The following is a 21,118-nucleotide window of genomic DNA, read 5'->3' on the forward strand; positions in this document are numbered from 1 at the left end:
AGTGAGTGAGTGGGTAAATGGGTGAGTGAATGGGTGAATGGGTGAGTGAATGGGTGAGTGAATGGGTGAATGGGTGAGTGAATGGGTGAATGGGCGGGTGGGTGAATGAGTGAGTGGGTGAATGGGTGAGTGAATGGGTGAATGGGCGGGTGGGTGAATGAGTGAGTGGGTGAATGGGCGAGTGAATGGGTGAGTGAGTGGGGGAATGAGGGAATGGGTGAGTGAGTGGGGGAATGGGTGAGGGGGTAAGTGTAATGCTGTGTGGAAGCTACCTGGTCTGTCGCTTCGCACAAAGCTTCGGGTCTTCTCGGCCACGGTCATTTCCTCCCTTCTCTACGCTTGTGAAACGTGGACCCCCCTAATGGAACATCTTTGCCGGTTATAAACATTTAGGCTGGCCTGCCTACGATCCATCCTGGGTTTAACCAGGCTGGACTGTGTGAGGAGCTCACAAATCCTCGAAAGATCTGGACAAAGTCCCATCGGTGAGCTCCTCCGGCAGGCAAGGCTGCGTTGGCTGGGTCATGTAGCCCGCATGCCCAGCCACCGCATGCCCAAACAGCTTCTGTTCGGCCGGATCGAGGGGGCTAAACGGGCGCGGCACGGGCTAGAGAAGAGATGGAGTGATGTGGTACAGGAGGACGTGGAGCTGAGTGGACTTGCCGATGACTGGTACCAGCGGTGTCAAGATCGGCCTCTGGAGGAGGCTCGTGAAGGACGCTACTGGGCAGTTGGAGGCAGTCGCCCTCCAACAACAACGGAGGGCAGAGGAGCGACGCTCACAACAACTAGCGGGGCGCCGGGCGGCTAAAACGCAGCGAGTTGGCACAGCAGGGGGTCACAGCTGGTGGTGGTGCCTCTACCACTCATCTCAGTCAACCCATGGCACCTGTTGGGTCTGTCACATGACCTCCTGCACCTAGCCTGGCACAGCAGGGGGTCACAGCTGATGGTGGTGCCTCTACCACTCATCTCAGTCGACCCGTGGCACCTGCTGGGTCTGTCACGTGACCTCCTCCTGTCAGCAGGGAGCCTTCGACACTTCACGTGGCAGCCTCAAAGTGCACCTAGCCTGGCACATGCTTCGTGGTGACGTCACGGTCACTCCGTGTCCAATGGGAGGCGTTGCTTGTGTCGGGGGTAACGTGATTGGGTGATTGGGCACGTGCTGGAGAACAGATGGGATGACGCGTGGGCGGTGACGTCATCGCCCGTGGTAACACCGCCACACTGAGGAATGACGTCACCACCAGATTGGCGGTGGCGTCGTCAACGTTGGGATCCCCCCTGCACCCACTGAAAAATGACGTCACCACTAGACTGGCGGTGACGTCATCGCCGTTGTTAACACCACATCCAACCAACTGAAGAAGACGTCATCATCAGACTTACGGTGACATCATCACTGGTGGTAACACACACCCCACTGAGGAATAACGTCATCACCAGATCTGCGAAAACGTCATCAACGGTGGTAACACCCCCTCGAACTGAAAAATGACATCACCAGATTGGTGGTCGACGTCATCACGCGTGGGAACACCCCACAGAGGAATGACGTCACTACCAGATCTGCGACGACGTCATCACGCGTGGTAACACCCCACAGAGGAATGACGTCACCAGATTGCCAATTGACGTCATCACGTGTGTTAACACCCCCACTACTAAGAAATTACGTCACCACCAGACCTGCGACGACGTCATCACCCGTGTTAACACCACACCTACTGAGGAAAGACGTCCCCGCCAGATCTGCGATGACGTCATCACCCGTGTTAACACCACACCTACTGAGGAAAGACGTCACCACCAGATCGGCGATGACGTCACCGCGCGTGTTAACACCACACCTACTGAGGAAAGACGTCACCACCAGACCTGCGACGACGTCATCACCCGTGTTAACACCACACCTACTGAGGAAAGACGTCACCACCAGACCTGCGACGACGTCATCACCCGTGTTAACACCACACACACTGAGGAAAGACGTCACCGCCAGACCTGCGACGACGTCATCACCCGTGTTAACACCACACACGCACTGAGGAAAGACGTCCCCGCCAGATCGGCGATGACGTCACCGCGCGTGTTAACACCCCCGCTACTGAGAAATGACGTCACCGCCGGACTGGCGGCTGACGTCACGGGGCGAGAGGTCGCAGCTGGTGGCGCGAGGAGGCAGGCGAGCGGCAGGAGGCGCGAGAGGTGAGGGCCCAACTCCTCTTACACCTCATCAACAACAACAACAACAACTCGTCAACAACAACAACAACGTCAACAACATCTCCTCGTCAACAACAACAACACCGACTCCTCTTTCTCCTGCATCTCGTCAACAACTCGACAACAACAACATCACCTCGTTCACAACAACTCCTCTTACACCACCACCACCTTGTCAACAACAACAACAACACGTCAACAACGTCAACAACATCACCTCGTTCACAACAACTCCTCTTACACCTCCTCCATCTCGTCAACCTCCTACTCCACCACCTCTACCTCCACCATCATCATCACCTCCACCATCATCATCATCACCATCATCATCATCAACATCACCATCATCATCACCTCCACCATCATCATCATAATCATCACCATCATCATCAACATCACCATCATCATCATAACCATCATCATCATCAACATCATCATCATCACCTCCACCATCATCATCATCATAATCATCACCATCATCATCAACATCACCATCATCATGACCATCATCATCATCAACATCACCATCATCATCATCAACATCACCACCATCATCATCACCTCCACCATCATCATCATAACCATCATCATCATCACCATCACCTCTACCTCCACCATCACCACCATCATCATCACCATCACCTCCACCATCATCATCAACATCACCATCATCATCATAACCATCATCATCATCAACATCACCATCATCATCATAACCATCATCAACATCACCATCATCATAACCATCATCATCATCAACATCACCATCATCATCAACATCACCATCATCATCATCAACATCACCATCATCATCACCACCACCATCATCATCACCACCATCATCATCACCATCATCACCACCATCATCATCATCACCACCATCATCACCATCATCATCACCATCATCATCACCACCATCATCATCACCACCATCATCATCGTCACCACCATCATCATCATCACCACCACCATCATCATCACCACCATCATCATCGTCACCACCACCATCATCATCACCACCATCATCATCGTCACCACCACCATCACCACCATCATCATCACCACCACCATCATCATCATCGTCACCACCATCATCACCACCATCATCACCATCACCACCATCATCATCGTCACCACCATCATCACCACATCATCACCACCACCATCATCATCGTCACCACCACCATCATCACCATCACCACCATCATCACCATCACCACCACCATCACCACCACCATCACAAACATCATCATCATCACCACATCATCACCACCACCATCATCATCGTCACCACCACCATCATCACCATCACCACCATCATCATCACCACCACCATCACAAACATCATCATCACCACAAACATCACCATCACCACCATCATCATCACCACAAAAACAGCGCGCTGTGTGTGCGGGGAGTGGTGGTGCAGTGGTTAGCGCGTTGTGTGTGGGGAGCGGTGGTGCAGTGGTTAGCACACTGTGTGTGGGGGGGGGGGGGAGTGGTGGTGCAGTGGTTAGCACACTGTGTGTGCGTGGGGAGCGGCGGTGCAATGGTTAGCGCACTGTGTGAGTGGGGAGTGGTGGTGCAGTGGTTAGCGCATTGTGTGTGGGGAGCGGTGGTGCAGTGGTTAGCGCACTGTGTGTGTGGGGAGTGGTGGTGTAGTGGTTAGCGCACTGTGTGTGAGTGGGGAGTGGTGGTGCAGTGGTTAGCACACTGTGTGTGTGGGGAGCGGTGGTGCAGTGGTTAGCGCACTGTGTGTGTGGGGAGTGGTGGTGCAGTGGTTAGCGCACTGTGTGTGTGTGTGGGGAGTGGCGGTGCAGTGGTTAGCGCACTGTGTGTGTGGGGAGTGGTGGTGCAGTGGTTAGCGCACTGTGTGTGTGTGGGGGGAGTGGCTGTGCAGTGGTTAGCGCACTGTGTGTGTGGGGAGTGGTGGTGCAGTGGTTAGCGCGATGTGTGTGGGGAGTGGTTAACGCACTGTGTGTGTGGGGAGTGGTGGTGCAGTGGTTAGCGCACTGTGTGTGTGTGGGGAGTGGTGGTGCAGTGGTTAGCACACTGTGTGTGTGTGGGGGGAGTGGTGGTGCAGTGGTTAGCGCACTGCGTGTGTGTGTGGGGAGCGGTGGTGCAGTGGTTAGCGCATTGTGTGTGTGAGTGGGGAGCAGTGGTGCAGTGGTTAGCGCACTGCGTGTGTGTGTGGGGAGCGGTGGTGCAGTAGTTAGCGCACTGTGTGTGTGAGTGGGGAGTGGTGGTGCAGTGGTTAGCACACTGTGTGTGTGGAGAGCGGTGGTGCAATGGTTAGCGCACTGTGTGTGAGTGTGGAGTGGTGGTGCAGTGGTTAGCGCACTGTGTGTGTGAGTGGGGAGTGGTGGTGCAGTGGTTAGCGCACTGCGTGTGTGAGTGGGGAGTGGCGGTGCAGTGGTTAGCGCACTGTGTGTGTGGGGAGCGGTGGTGCAGTGGTTAGCGCACTGTGCGTGTGTGTGGGGAGTGGTGGTGTAGTGGTTAGCGCACTGTGTGGGGGGGGGGGGAGTGGCGGTGCAGTGGTTAGCGCACGGTGTGTGTGGGGAGCGGTGGTGCAGTGGTTAGCGCACTGTGTGTGTGTGTGGGGAGCGGCGGTGCAGTGGTTAGCACACTGTGTGTGTGGGGGGAGTGGCGGTGCAGTGGTTAGCGCACTGTGTGTGGGGGGAGTGGCGGTGCAGTGGTTAGCGCACTGTGTGTGGGGGGAGTGGCGGTGCAGTGGTTAGCGCACTGTGTGTGGGGGGAGTGGCGGTGCAGTGGTTAGCACACTGTGTGTGTGGGGGGAGTGGCGGTGCAGTGGTTAGCGCACTGTGTGTGGGGGGAGTGGCGGTGCAGTGGTTAGCGCACTGTGTGTGTGTGTGGGGAGCGGCGGTGCAGTGGTTAGCACACTGTGTGTGTGGGGGGAGTGGCGGTGCAGTGGTTAGCACACTGTGTGTGTGGGGGGAGCGGCGGTGCAGTGGTTAGCGCACTGTGTGTGGGGGGAGTGGCGGTGCAGTGGTTAGCGCACTGTGTGTGGGGGGAGTGGCGGTGCAGTGGTTAGCACCACACTGCGCTACGAAGTCAGGACAGACCCGAGATCAATTCCCGCTCAGGGTGCCGGCCTTCAATCGGTGCCACCTGCATACAACATCAAGGTTACTTAGAGGGGGGGGCGTTTGTGTTTGTGTCGTGCGAAGGTCCCTCAAGCGTAGCGAGGGCGGCCCCACTCCAGGGTGGAACCGTGCAGTGATGGTGAGGACCAAGAAGAAGATCACAGGTAGATTCAACACTGCACCGTAGACTCAACACTGCACCGTAGACTCAACACTGCACCATAGACTCAACACTGCCCATAGACTCAACACTGCCCATAGACTCAACACTGCCCATAGACTCAACACTGCACCATAGACTCAACACTGCACCATAGACTCAACACTGCACCATAGACTCAACACTGCCCATAGACTCAACACTGCACCATAGACTCAACACTGCACCATAGACTCAACACTGCACCATAGACTCAACACTGCACCGTAGACTCAACACTGCACCATAGACTCAACACTGCACCGTAAACTCAACACTGCACCATAGACTCAACACTGCACCATAGACTCAACACTGCACCATAGACTCAACACTGCACCATAGACTCAACACTGCACCATAGACTCAACACTGCACCGTAGACTCAACACTGCACCGTAGACTCAACACTGCACCATAGACTCAACACTGCACCGTAGACTCAACACTGCACCATAGACTCAACACTGCACCATAGACTCAACACTGCACCATAGACTCAACACTGCACCATAGACTCAACACTGCACCATAGACTCAACACTGCATCATAGACTCAATACTGCGCCATAGACTCAACACTGCACCATAGACTCAACACTGCACCATAGACTCAACACTGCACCATAGACTCAACACTGCACCGTAGACTCAACACTGCACCGTAAACTCAACACTGCACCATAGACTCAACACTGCACCATAGACTCAACACTGCACCATAGACTCAACACTGCACCATAGACTCAACACTGCACCATAGACTCAACACTGCACCGTAGACTCAACACTGCACCGTAAACTCAACACTGCACCGTAAACTCAACACTGCACCATAGACTCAACACTGCACCATAGACTCAACACTGCACCGTAGACTCAGCACTACACCATAGACTCAACACTGCACCGTAGACTCAGCACTGCACCATAGACTCAGCACTGCACCATAGACTCAACACTGCCTATAGACTCAACACTGCACCATAGACTCAACACTGCACCATAGACTCAGCACTACACCATAGACTCAACACTGCACCATAGACTCAACACTGCACCATAGACTCAACACTGCACCATAGACTCAACACTGCCTATAGACTCAACACTGCACCATAGACTCAACACTGCACCATAGACTCAGCACTGCACCGTAGACTCAGCACTGCACCATAGACTCAGCACTGCACCATAGACTCAACACTGCACCGTAGACTCAACACTGCACCGTAGACTCAACACTGCACCATAGACTCAACACTGCACTGTAGACTCAACACTGCACCGTAGACTCAACACTGCCTATAGACTCAACACTGCACCATAGACTCAACACTGCACCATAGACTCAACACTGCCTATAGACTCAACACTGCACCATAGACTCAACACTGCACCATAGACTCAGCACTGCACCGTAGACTCAGCACTGCACCATAGACTCAGCACTGCACCATAGACTCAACACTGCACCGTAGACTCAACACTGCACCGTAGACTCAACACTGCACCATAGACTCAACACTGCACTGTAGACTCAACACTGCACCGTAGACTCAACACTGCACCATAGACTCAACACTGCATCATAGACTCAACACTGCATCATAGACTCAACACTGCACCGTAGACTCAACACTGCACCATAGACTCAACACTGCACTGTAGACTCAACACTGCACCGTAGACTCAACACTGCACCATCGACTCAACACTGCACCATAGACTCAACACTGCACCATAGACTCAACACTGCACCATAGACTCATCACTGCCCATATTCTCAACACTGCCCCATAGACTCAACACTGCCCATAGACTCAACACTGCCCATAGACTCAACACTGCCCATAGACTCAACACTGCCCATAGACTCAACACCGCACCATAGACTCAACACTGCACCATAGACTCAACACTGCACCATAGACTCAACACTGCACCATAGACTCAACACTGCACCATAGACTGAACACTGCACCATAGACTCAACACTGCCCATATTCTCAACACTGCCCCATAGATTCAACACTGCCCATAGACTCAACACTGCACCATAGACTCAACATGGCCCTTTGACTCAACACTGCACCATAGACTCAATACTGCACCATAGACCCAACGCTACCCATAGACTCAACACTGCCCATAGACTCACCATAGACTCAACACTGCAAATTATACTCAACACTGCAACATAGGGTCACACTCAATCAGTGCAAACGAGACTCCTATGCCGGTCCCTCTTGAGTTTCCGGCAGCGCGGACTCAACCGTAATCGTGGCATCTTCACACAACGTCGCCCGCCTGTGCACTTTGTTCCGAGGCGCAGCACGGAGTGTGAAGTCCGTGAAACTCGAGCGAGCCAATGAGACTCCAGAGGAGGAGCTGGAGGAGGCTGCCCAAGATTCCCCCGAGTACCTGGACGACGCGGACCAAGGCTACATCAAGATGGAGTTCTCGGACGAGGACCTAGACCAAGGTAAGGGGGGGAGAATCGTCGCCGTCAACGCTGTCGGCGGGGGGGGGGGCGAGTGCTCGCCCAATGGGTTTCCCGAGTTGACGGTGGCCTTGGGCCAAGGCTGAGAGAACCATGCTGCTGCAGCAGCAGCAGGAGGTCGTGGGTTCGATCCCTGACCCTGACGACGCGCCGTTGCCCATGTGGAGTGCTGTTGTCAAAGTGGCGGTGTAGAGTCTATGGTGCAGTGATGAGTCTATGGGGCAGTGTTGAGTCTATGGCGCAGTGTTGAGTCTATGGGGCAGTGTTGAGTCTATGGGCAGTGCTTAGTCTATGGCAGTGCTGAGTCTATGGTGCAGTGTTGAGTCTATGGGGCAGTGTTGAGTCTATGGCGCAGTGTTGAGTCTATGGGGCAGTGATGAGTCTATGGGGCAGTGTTGAGTCTATGGCGCAGTGTTGAGTCTATGGGGCAGTGTTGAGTCTATGGGCAGTGCTTAGTCTATGGCAGTGCTGAGTCTATGGTGCAGTGTTGAGTCTATGGGGCAGTGTTGAGTCTATGGTGCAGTGTTGAGTCTATGGGCAGTGCTGAGTCTATGGCAGTGCTGAGTCTATGGTGCAGTGTTGAGTCTATGGGCAGTGTTGAGTCTATGATGCAGTGTTGAGTCTATGGTGCAGTGTTGAGTCTATGGTGCAGTGTTGAGTCTATGGGCAGTTTTGAGTTTAGGGTCAGTGTTGAGTCTATGGGCAGTTTTGAGTCTATGGTGCAGTGTTGAGTCTATGGGCAGTGTTGAGTCTATGGGCAGTTTTGAGTCTATGGTGCAGTGTTGACTCTATGGCAGTGTTGAGTCTATGGTGCAGTGTTGAGTCTATGGTGCAGTGTTCAGTCTATGGTCAGTGTTGAGTCTATGGTGCAGTGTTGAGTCTATGGTCAGTGTTGAGTCTATGGTCAGTGTTGAGTCTATGGTCAGTGTTGAGTCTATGGGCAGTGTTGTGTCTATGGTGCAGTGTTGAGTCTATGGGCAGTGTTGAGTCTATGGTGCAGTGTTGAGTCTATGCCAGTGTTGAGTCTATGGTGCAGTGTTGAGTCTATGGTGCAGTGTGAGTCTATGGTGCAGTGTTGAGTCTATGGTGCAGTGTTGAGTACGGTGCAGTGTTGAGTACGGTGCAGTGTTGAGTCTATGGTGCAGTGTTGAGTTTGTGCTTCATCGCTAACCATCACCACCGCCTAACGTTCCCCACGCTTTTCCGCAGACGAGGCGGCAGCGGCGGCGACGGGCCCGCTGTGCGAGCGCTGCAAGAAGGACGGTGTGGGCACGGCACGGGGCCGTCTCGGCGCCCACGGCCAGCAGAGCCGGCGCGCCTGCGCCCACTGCGGCAAGTCCCTGCACGGCGCCACCTGGTCCATCAACCGCCAGCAGAGGAGGAGGACGGCGACGACGGCCGAGGAGCGACGACTGCGCTCGGCCCGGGCGTCCGGCAAGGTCTCCGCGCAGGCCAACTCGAGCAGCAGCAGCAGCAGCAGCAGCGTCAGCAGCGGCAGCAGCAGCAGCGGCGGCGGTGGGGGCAGCGGCGGCAGCGGCAAGCCGGCGAGCGCGGCGCAGAAGGTGACGAGCGTTACGAGCGAGGTGAGGCACGTTTGCGACGAGTGCGGGAAGCTCTTCTCGCACTACTTCAAGCTGAAGCGCCACGTGAAGACACACACGGGCGAGAAGCCCTTCTCCTGCAAGGAGTGCGGCCGAGGGTTCACGCGCCGCGCCGTGCTGGAGACGCACGCCAAGATGCACACCGGGGAACGCCCGCACTCGTGCGCCGAGTGCGGGCGGGCGTTCCTGCACGCGTCGTCGCTTCGCGTGCACGCCAAGAAGCACTCTGGTGAGCGGCCCTTCTCGTGCGGCGAGTGCGGCAAGGGCTTCACGCAGCGCTGCATCCTGGACGCGCACGCCAAGATCCACACGGGCGAAAGGCCGCACGTGTGCGAAGTGTGCGGCCGCGGTTTCCTGCACGCCTCCTCGCTCAAGGCGCACGCTCAGAAGCACACGGGCGAAAGGCCGCACGCGTGCCCTGAGTGCGGCAAGGGCTTCGCGCAGCGCTCCCACCTCAAGAGGCACGCTCGATCCCACTCGGGCGAGAGGCCGCACGTTTGCGACGAGTGCGGAAAGGCGTTCACGCGGCCCTCCATCCTGGCGACGCACGCGCGCACCCACTCGGGCGAGTGGCCTCACGCTTGCGACGAGTGCGGGAAGGGCTTCGCGCACCGCTACAACCTGGAGACCCACTACAGGACCCACACGGGCGAGAAGCCGCATGTGTGCAAGGAGTGCGGCAAGGGCTTCTCCTGGATCAACAACCTCAAGAGGCATTCAAAAACGCACTCCGTCGACTGGAGCAATTGAGAGTCGGGACGGCTGGCCGGGTGGCCGGGGGGCGGAGGGGTGGTCGGGCAGTGACGGTGGTGGTGGTGGTGGCCGGACGGTGGTGGTGGTGGCCAGGTGGTGGTGGTGGCCAGACGGTGGTGGTGGTGGCCAGACGGTGGTGGTGGTGGTGGTGGCCAGGTGGTGGTGGTGGTGGTGGCCAGGTGGTGGTGGTGGTGGTAGCGGCCGGGGGCAGGGCTTTGTTGGAGAAGGAATCCCAACGAAGGAGTTGGCGTGAATCGCTAAAGTGACGGCGGTCAACGGGGGCGCCTGCCCGAATTACGGATTCTAAATGACATCTGAAAGATCCGCAAATGATTTTTCGCCCCCCGCCCCGCCCGCCCCCTCGTTTGCAAAATGTTGTACGAACTGCCGAGACGAAGCCGCCTCCTCGTGTCCGTCACGCGAAGAACCGTGTCGGGACAAAAACAAATCTGGGCGGGTTTTGCGACCTCCCCTCTTCCCTCCCGGTGTTCTCGTTGCGCTGCGGAGCCGAGCTCGTCCCTGCAACTGACGCTGCCGAGGTTACGGCCGCCGCCCGCTGAGGTCGCCCTCCTGCAAGCGCCGAGGACGAGGAGGCGTGTCGAGCGGAACGCCGCGGGGAACTTGACCGACAGCGGCGGTGAACGTGGCGGTTGTGGCCGCGGTGGTGAGAGAGGGTGGACGTACGGCCCACGCTGTCTGCGACTCTGTGACAAGCGCCTCGGGGTTGAGGCGGAGACGGCCCATGCAGAAGCTGCAGCAGCAGCAGCCCGCACAGCGGCAGCAGAGTTTTACAGCAGCGGCCAATGTGTGTAGCAGTTGCGGATTGAGCAGCAGCTGATAATTAACTGCTAGCAGTGGCAGCAGCAGATTCTGCGGCAGCGCAAACGATTGGGACAGCAACCGCTGCCAGGAGCAGATTATGCAGCCGCGGGAATATTGTGCATCCACGGATATTTACCAGCAGCTGCTGCTGCTGCTGCTGCTGCGACAGCAGAATCTGCGGTTGTGTGAAGCGTCGCGTGGCATCCGCGGCGCAGAGGGGGGGGGGGGGCGGATCGTGACGATGCCGGACGAGGGTCGAAAAGTCACGTGCGCCATCAACCAAACACACCGGGGCCACGGTGGGAACGTGATTCACGCGTCGACGGCTGCGGGCGCCTTCAGTGTAAATGCTGCCGGGTTTCCCGGCTTGTGATTGTTAGCGAGAGCACGTCACACCAAAGCATTGTGGGCCCCATAGCATGGCTGATGTGGTGTAAAAAAACAAAAAAAGTGTTCGCTGCATTTTCCGGATCGTACGAAGATGCACTTTTCCCCTCCCCTGTGTTTTAGACCTTGAACGTTGCCCGGCGGGTGTCTTATAATCCGGCACGTGTGTGCGAGAGTGTGCGGGGAGTGGTGGCACATTGGTTAGCTGAGTTCCGTTACCAATACCGGTGACTGCGAATACCTGGACCCGGTCCTGGGTCTCTTCCCCCCCCTGCGTCGAATAGTCCTCAAATGAGCAGCTGGTGCGGTGTATGAAGTCAACCTCGGCACCGGTGCGACATAGGTGGCCCTGGCGTGGTGTTAAGCACACCATCCCTCCTCGTGTGCTGCACTTACCATAGCAGGCGCTCGCTCGCAACGCTCGTCCCAACAGCCTGTTGCAGGCAACGCGGGGGAATGAGGCCAGGTCTGTGCAACTTTGTTGATGTGGGGCACACGTTTAGGTGTGTCTTGCACATCCCAACAGCCTGTTGCAGGCAACGCGGGGGAATGAGGCCAGGTCTGTGCAACTTTGTTGATGTGGGGCACACGTTTAGGGTGTGTCTTGCACATCCCAACAGCCTGTTGCAGGCAACGCGGGGGAATGAGGCCAGGTCTGTGCAACTTTGTTGATGTTTGGCACACGTTTGGGGTGTGCCTTGCACGTCCCAACAGCCTGTTGCAGGCAACGCGGGGGAATGAGGCCAGGTCTGTGCAACTTTGTTGATGTGGGGCACACGTTTGGGGTGTGCCTTGCACGTCCCAACAGCCTGTTGCAGGCAACACGGGGGAATGAGGCCAGGTCTGTGCAACTTTGTTGATGTTGGGCACACGTTTGGGGTGTGCCTTGCACGTCCTAACAGCCTGTTGCAGGCAACACGGGGGAATGAGGCCAGGTCTGTGCAACTTTGTTGATGTGGGGCACACGTTTGGGGTGTGCCTTGCTTTTCCGGAGGGGTCTTCCGATCCGGAATGAGACTGAGTGTGAGGCGGTGGAGAGGATTGTGAGAATGGCAAGGTCAGCCCCGTGATTGGTTTTGGCCTCTCGACGAACGCGGAAGTCGATCTGTGGCGTTTGCCATCCTCTTGAAACTTGTAGCGGTGTATAGCAACGGACGATAATCTTGCACGAATTTAAACATAAGATTCGTGGAATTGCCTGATCGATTGATTGCATGCATTGTGAAGCATAAGACTTTGATTTGTTTTTGCCGAATCCGTATGACGTGAATATTAACATGTGTGCACACACACACACGCACGCACGGGTGTGCGCTCGGTTGTAATTATCTTTTGGGAGCGTTTTTTTTATTTGAATCGTTTTTGAGGAAGGTGCTGACCTTGTGACGGAAGCTCGCTCCCGAACGTGGGCAAAATCTGAAATCGGATTTTATTTTTTTGCAATCGCTCCTGCTGAGCACAGGTGCCAAGGCTCCAACACGCCACGCGACCAGCAACAAACAGTACCTCTTGAAGGTGTCGCAGATGAGAGTGTTAATACGTTTCTTGAATTGACCGAGGTTACTGTTGAGAACTTTGGGATGATGGGCAGGCAATTGAGGCAGCGATGATGATGATGATGGGAGGAGGAAATTCCAAAGTGGAACACAAGCATACGAAGAAGTGTTTTTGACTTGTCGTGTGGTACGTGAGTGAATTACGGAGTGAGTGGGTGAGTGAGTGGATGGGTGGGCGAGTTTGTGAGTTCTTGTGACCGGCAGTGCGGTCGTTTGACGAAGTGATGGGTGAGTTGAAACAGTCTGGTGGACCGGGTCCTCAACACGGATAGAAGAATTAATGGGTGAGGTTCACGGAATTAGTGGCCCCCAGGTGTTGTTTTGAGAGAGGTCAAATGAGGCAGACGTTGGCCCTGGAAGATTGCCTCGGAACTAATTCTGAATCCCCTTGAGACTGTGCGATCTTAACGACATTAAGTATAATTTATTGCAATACACACACTCGGACTCCAAACAAAGAAAACAATCGGGACCGAATTATAATTCTAGTGGGAGAAACCGCCATTGCCAGTCTGTCCAACTCAACTGACTGGTTTGTTACTTGATGTATTAGACCTCTCCTTAAGTTCGTGGGAGACTCTTTAGCGGATTTGCCGAGCATTTGGCTTGTGTGGTTCCTCCCAAGAGAAAGCTGGCGAATGTCACACAGCCATCGGCGATGGACCGTGTTTCGGTTGGGATCGTATCTCATTAGCAGCGACGCCTTTAGATGCTTTACAGGAAGGCGGATGGATGCAGCAACAGCACTTGTCATTTGGTACAGCATGCTGCCACGGAGATTGGCAACGGACTTTTGGAACGGCGACACGGCTTGTAAATTGACGGCTCGGTTCATTGGTCGTTCAGCCACGTTGGTTGTCGGCCGATGAGTTGCTTTGTTGCCACTGTTCAGCGGTCTTGGTGGATGACAGCCACCCATGATGTTTGTTCTGCTCCGCGTGGATCACAGTGCCACTGGTGAGATGTTCAACAATACGGGGTAGGGCAAGAGTCGGTGAAAGCGTGCGAGAGAGAAAGGGGCTAACGCAGGTACGGCCCCCATCGCCAGAGGTCGCAACCGGGTACCCGATACCCGTACCCTACCCGATACCCGGCTACCCGATACCCGGCTACCCGGCCGGGTACGGGTAGCCGTTTGCGACCCTGGTGCGGCCGGGTACGGGCAGGCCGTGAGTCAATGGTGAGTCACCGTTTGTCACTCATTTCCCAACGTCTTGTCTCTTCTCACAATTCAAGTTCCTAGAATCAACCCACCCGCGCCTGCAACGTGGCTTCATCCCAGAGGTCGCAATCAGGTACCCGATACCCGTACCCTTCACGTACCCGGCTGGGTACGGGTACGGCCGGGTACGGGTACCCGTTTGCGACCCTGGTGCGGCCGGGTACGGGTAAGGAATCAAAACCCGTTTGCGACCTCTGCCCATCGCCCTTTGAGGCCATTTGTCCACGAGTGTTGGTGCCGTTGGGTTTGGCAACTTGCGGGTGTACGGTCAGGTGATGGCCAGGGTCAGAGTACAGAACGTGCTACGATTTCGTAGCAATGTCGTAAGTTCGGTTTAAGATCCGATTTTCTCTTAACTCAAAGTAAGTAGAGCATTGCGACGATGAATCTTGCGTTTGGTCTGGAGCTCCCGTAACAACAACAACAACAAACCAGCTTGGATTTACAGAGCGATGACGTGGACGGCAGTGTTGCAATTGGGAAGTCGTGGTGGCCATATTGTTTGAGGGTTGTCTTGACCAGTGATTGGTTGGTCCATTGGGAGTGATGTTGCAATCCCTAGCAACGTGGCCATGATGCTTGAGGGTTGCCTTGACAAGCGATTGGTCCAGTGGGAGTGATGTTGCAATCCCTAGCAACGTGGCCATGATGCTTGAGGGTTGCCTTGACAAGCGATTGGTCCAGTGGGAGTGATGTTGCAATCCCTAGCAACGTGGCCATGATGCTTGAGGGTTGCCTTGACAAGCGATTGGTCCAGTGGAAGTGATGATGCAATCCCTAGCAACGTGGCCATGATGCTTGAGGGTTGTCTTGACCAGCGATTGGTCCAGTGGGAGTGATGATGCAATCCCTAGCAACGTGGCCATGATGCTTGAGGGTTGTCTTGACCAGCGATTGGTCCAGTGGGAGTGATGATGCAATCCCTAGCAACGTGGCCATGATGCTTGAGGGTTGTCTTGACCAGCGATTGGTCCAGTGGGAGTGATGTTGCTACCCCTAGCAACGTGGCCATGATGCTTGAGGGTTGTCTTGACCAGCGATTGGTCCAGTGGGAGTGATGATGCAATCCCTAGCAACGTGGCCATGATGCTTGAGGGTTGTCTTGACAAGCGATTGGTCCAGTGGCAGTGATGTTGCAATCCCTAGCAACGTGGCCACGATGCTTGAGGGTTGTCTTGACCAGCGATTGGTCCAGTGGGAGTGATGATGCAATCCCTAGCAACGTGGCCATGATGCTTGAGGGTTGCCTTGACAAGCGATTGGTCCAGTGGGAGTGATGTTGCAATCCCTAGCAACGTGGCCATGATGCTTGAGGGTTGCCTTGACAAGCGATTGGTCCAGTGGAAGTGATGATGCAATCCCTAGCAACGTGGCCATGATGCTTGAGGGTTGTCTTGACCAGCGATTGGTCCAGTGGGAGTGATGATGCAATCCCTAGCAACGTGGCCATGATGCTTGAGGGTTGTCTTGACCAGCGATTGGTCCAGTGGGAGTGATGATGCAATCCCTAGCAACGTGGCCATGATGCTTGAGGGTTGTCTTGACCAGCGATTGGTCCAGTGGGAGTGATGTTGCTACCCCTAGCAACGTGGCCATGATGCTTGAGGGTTGTCTTGACCAGCGATTGGTCCAGTGGGAGTGATGATGCAATCCCTAGCAACGTGGCCATGATGCTTGAGGGTTGTCTTGACAAGCGATTGGTCCAGTGGCAGTGATGTTGCAATCCCTAGCAACGTGGCCACGATGCTTGAGGGTTGTCTTGACAAGCGATTGGTCCAGTGGGAGTGATGTTGCAATCCCTAGCAACGTGGCCATGATGCTTGAGGGTTGTCTTGACCAGCGATTGGTCCAGTGGGAGTGATGTTGCTACCCCTAGCAACGTGGCCATGATGCTTGAGGGTTGTCTTGACCAGCGATTGGTCCAGTGGGAGTGATGATGCAATCCCTAGCAACGTGGCCATGATGCTTGAGGGTTGTCTTGACAAGCGATTGGTCCAGTGGCAGTGATGTTGCAATCCCTAGCAACGTGGTCACGATGCTTGAGGGTTGTCTTGACAAGCGATTGGTCCAGTGGGAGTGATGATGCAACCCCTAGCAACGTGGCCACGATGGTTGAGGGTTGCCTTGACAAGCGATTGGTCCAGTGGCAGTGATGATGCAATCCCTAGCAACGTGGCCACGATGCTTGAGGGATGTCTTGACAAGCGATTGGTCCAGTGGGAGTGATGATGCAATCCCTAGCAACGTGGCCACGATGCTTGAGGGTTGTCTTGACAAGCGATTGGTCCAGTGGGAGTGATGATGCAACCCCTAGCAACGTGGCCACGATGCTGAGGGTTGTCTTGACAAGCGATTGGTCCAGTGGGAGTGATGATGCAACCCCTAGCAACGTGGTCACGATGCTTGAGGGTTGTCTTGACAAGCGATTGGTCCAGTGGGAGTGATGATGCAACCCCTAGCAACGTGGTCACGATGCTTGAGGGTTGTCTTGACAAGCGATTGGTCCAGTGGGAGTGATGATGCAATCCCTAGCAACGTGGCCACGATGCTTGAGGGTTGTCTTGACAAGCGATTGGTCCAGTGGGAGTGATGATGCAATGCCTAGCAACGGCTCTTACGAGTGTATGGCTGTCACGATCTCAATACGACACCCATTCTTTGACTTTGGATGCGTTTTTTCTCTTGTGACATTTTATGACCGTGCTATAATTTTAGACGGCCAGTCTGGGGTCGTGGGAGTGATGACGGGATGCCGAACAATGGGTAGTCCGGGAGTTGAGAGTTAGTTGCGATCTCACTAGGCCTTATCACATGTAACTTTAAGGAGTTACGATATCGCTACCAGACTCTCCTTGGAACCTCATTTGCCAGTAAAAATATGATAATTGTTTTTTTACCCTTCTATCTGGCAACAAAACTGACACCTTTTTACAAGGAGTCATGTTTACATAGACCACAATACCTGCAGTCATAATGCAAACAAAAAAAACATAACTCTGATAATGTGCACTGTCCTTGAAGTTGATTGATCCACACCCGAGACAGCTTTCCTTAGAGCCTAGTCTCACATGGGTTGGACCAGATGACGCCAAAAGACGACAAAAGGCGTCATCTGGTCCAACACCATGTGAGACTAGGCTCTAAGGAAAGCTGTCTCGGGTATGGACCAATCAACTTCAAGGACAGTGCACATTATCAGAGTTATGTTTTTTATTTTTGTTTGCATTATGACTGCAGGTATTGTGGTCTATGTAAACATGACTCCTTGTAAAAAGGTGTCAGTTTTGTTGCCAGATAGAAGGGTAAAAAACCAATTATCAGACTCTCCTTTTTACATTGCTTTGACTTACAATCAGTTTTCTCCTAAGCAACGGATCTTGTTTGAGTTAAGAGAGTTACGATTTCACCACTACGTCATATGTAAGTTCAAGTAATAACATTCTCACTACGACACGCTCGTTTTACATTACTTTGATTTACAATCAGTTTTCTCTTAAGGAATCTTACTTGCGTTAAGAAGTTAACATCTCACTACGACATAGGTAAGTTTAAGGGGTTTCAATCTCACTACAATGTTCTCTACTTTTACCTGACTTTGACTTGCGATCAGTTTTCTCTTCAGCAAGGACTCTTACTTTAGAGTTATGACCTATCTAAGTTTAAGGAGTTATGATCACACTACAACGTCCCGTTCCACAGTTCTTTGACTTACGATTCGCATTCTCTTCCGACAGTTTTGATCGTACTGTCATTTGTAGCCTGCCGGACTTATCGCGAATCTTCAGGGCATTTGATGTACTCTAGCCCCAGAGGTAGGTTAACAGGCGGGGCGGCGAGAGTAAATCTACAATATGGAAAGAAGGAAAGCAAAGTAGGATTGGTCGTGATGTGGAGGGCTGTGGACAGGCATTGTTTGGGTCGCAGTAATCTTATTTATATTGATTTATTTTGTCCTGTTTTAGCCGGGTTTGCCGGCTTTCTGTTGGCGCCATAGCCCACACTCATCCAACGCAAAGAGTACATTTATCAAACGGCGACGCGTGATGCTAATCTCTCTCGATAAGATACGATCCCCTTCCATTACGTCTGGCAGCGTGGAAGAGTAGGCCAATTATACCCCCCCCCCCCCTTAGAGCTTCCTCTTGTGAATGCTCCTTCCATAAGCAGCATCGTGAGTGGGCTGTTACAGGTCTCAAACCTCTACGATACGATATTACATTTCGCGACTTTACGGTTATCGCGATATCGCTTGCCCATGACCGACTCTGTAAATTGGTTCTTCTTGGTTCTTTCGGTAAAGTCACGTAGAAGGGAAGTAATAAAATAATAAAAATAAAACATAATAAAATGAAATAATTCTCACGACGTTTCGGCTACAACGCAAGCAGCCGTCTTCACCTGAAGACGGCTGCTTGCGTCTTCACCTGAAGACGGCTGCTTGCGTTGTAGCCGAAACGTCGTGAGAATTATTTCATTTTATTATGTTTTATTTTTATTATTTTATTACTTCCCTTCTACGTGACTTTACCGAAAGAACCAAGAAGATGAATCCCTGCTGCAGTCACGAAAGCTTTAAATCGAAATCTGTAAATTGTGTTTCACGATTCGTGTCGTGTTTATGTGATTTGCTGTTCTGCCCCACGAATAAAGATTCACGTGCGAGGTCATTAAATCACAGTTCATTAAACACAAGCCTCCCACGAGTCATCTGTCATTGTGGTGATGCCTTAACCCGCTTCGTGCATGTTTGTCGTCGTCGTCGGCAGTAGTCCCTCTTGGTTCGACGATGATGTCCATCAAGTTCCCCGGCGGCTCTCGAGGTGGCTGACTCGTCCCAATTGTGGATCTGCGGATGTTTGGGCATGAGGAGCACGTGGTCTCCAAGGTTGGAAGTGGGGCGATCCGCAGTGCCCCGTTGGCTTCCTTTTCCTTTCTTTTTTGGCGGCGATTCAAACTTCGACGTCGAGCAGAGGTAGCAACCGGGTACCCGATACCCGTACCCTACCCGATACCCGGCTACCCGGCCGGGTACGGGTACCCGTTTGCGACCCTGGTGCGGCCGGGTACGGGTAAGGCCGTGAGTCACTGGTGAGTCACCGTGTGTCACTCATTTCCCAACGTCTTGTCTCTTCTCACAATTCAAGTCCTAGAATCAACCCACCCGCGCCTGCAACGTGGCTTCATCCCAGAGGTCGCAACCGGGTACCCGATACCCGTACCCTACCCGATACCCGGCTACCCGGCTACCCGGCCGGGTACGGGTACCCGTTTGCGACCCTGGTGCGGCCGGGTACGGGTACGGGTAAGGCCGTGAGTCACTGGTGAGTCACCGTTTGTCACTCATTTCCCAACGTCTTGTCTCTTGTCACAATTCAAGTTCCTAGAATCAACCCACCCGCGCCTGCAACGTGGCTTCATCCCAGAGGTCGCAATCAGGTACCCGATACCCGAACCCGGCCGGGTATGGGTAGGGTACGGGTACCCGTTTGCGACCCTGGTGCGGCCGGGTACGGGTAGGCCGTGAGTCACTGGTGAGTCACCGTGTGTCACTCATTTCCCAACGTCTTGTCTCTTGTCACAATTCAAGTTCCTAGAATCAAACCCACCCGCGCCTGCAACGTGGCTTCATCCCAGAGGTCGCAATCGGGTACCCGATACCCGTACCCTACCTGTACCCGGCCGGGTAGGGTACGGGTACCCGTTTGCGACCCTGGTGCGGCCGGGTACGGGTAAGGAATCAAAACCCGTTTGCGACTTCTGGCGTCGAGACGTTGGGTCTGGGAAGTGGGCCGTGGATGTAGCCGCCGAGGGGGAAACCGCTATCCCGGTGCGGGTGTCCAACGAACCATCACGCGTTTTGCCGCCTGCGTGCGGAGTCTTGACCGAGGGCTTCCAGGTTTCACGGGCCCAGCCTCCTTCGCCAATCGTCCCATCGCCACGGGACTTTTCCTAACCTGATAATTGTTTTTTTTTACCCTTTTATCTGGCAACAAAACTGACACCTTTTTTTTTTTACAAGGAGTCATGTTTGCATTGACCACAATACCTACGGTCGGAATGCAAACAAAAAACACAACTCTAATAACAATGGTCAAAAAAAAAAAATTCTGGCCTGGACTTTTGCAGCTGTTTTAGACTAATTTCAGGGCGCTGATTCCAAATCTGATCTCAGATTTGCTCTGTCACATCTCATTTTTATGCTATTGGCATACCCCATTTTAATTTATTTTACCCGAAATTAACTCTGTTACTTATGATTGCAAGTTGCGAGTTAGTGACTGCTTTAGTGTTAAAATATGGTGCTGTATTTTTAAGACAGTATGTTTATAATGTCATTTTATGTTGATATCCACATTTATTTAATATTTTTCTTCTGCAGTTTTTATTGAAAATGAAATATTTGATATCTCAAAAACCTGATGTGATAGACAAAAACTGATGCCAGATTTGGAATCAGCACCCCAAAATTACCTTAAACCCGTTGGAATACCTTATGCCAGAAAAAGTGTGTTGACCAGTGTAATGTATGCACTGTCCTTGAAATTGATTGGTCCACACCAGAGACAGCTTTTCTTAAGAGCCCAGTCTCACATGGTGTTGGACCAGATGACGCCTTTTGGCAGTTTTGTTGCCAGATTTTCCTAACCTGGCCAAAGCCTGCGCGGGGAGTTGATTTCCGTGGGGGCCCCGGTGCGCATGGGGGTGGGATCAACGCCATCTTGACGCGTTTGGGTGGCTGTGT

The 21,118-nt window shown here is 53.6% G+C and overlaps 1 protein-coding gene across 1 annotated transcript in view; it reads left to right on the plus strand.

Annotated features, from left to right (window-relative positions):
* The window catches only part of LOC144949881 (uncharacterized), a 36,255-nt gene extending 18,877 nt beyond the window's left edge, over nucleotides 1–17,378 (plus strand). The window contains exons 6-7 of the mRNA XM_078879873.1: nucleotides 8,123–8,130; nucleotides 9,670–17,378. Of these exons, the coding sequence (XP_078735999.1) occupies nucleotides 8,123–8,130; nucleotides 9,670–10,386 (725 nt within the window). The 3' untranslated portion in view covers nucleotides 10,387–17,378. The remainder of the gene's footprint in view (nucleotides 1–8,122; nucleotides 8,131–9,669) is intronic.
* Nucleotides 17,379–21,118: the final 3,740 nt, after the last annotated feature.

Source organism: Lampetra fluviatilis, chromosome 55 (assembly GCF_964198595.1).
Source record: "Lampetra fluviatilis chromosome 55, kcLamFluv1.1, whole genome shotgun sequence".
NCBI classification, from domain to species: Eukaryota; Metazoa; Chordata; class Hyperoartia; order Petromyzontiformes; family Petromyzontidae; genus Lampetra; species Lampetra fluviatilis.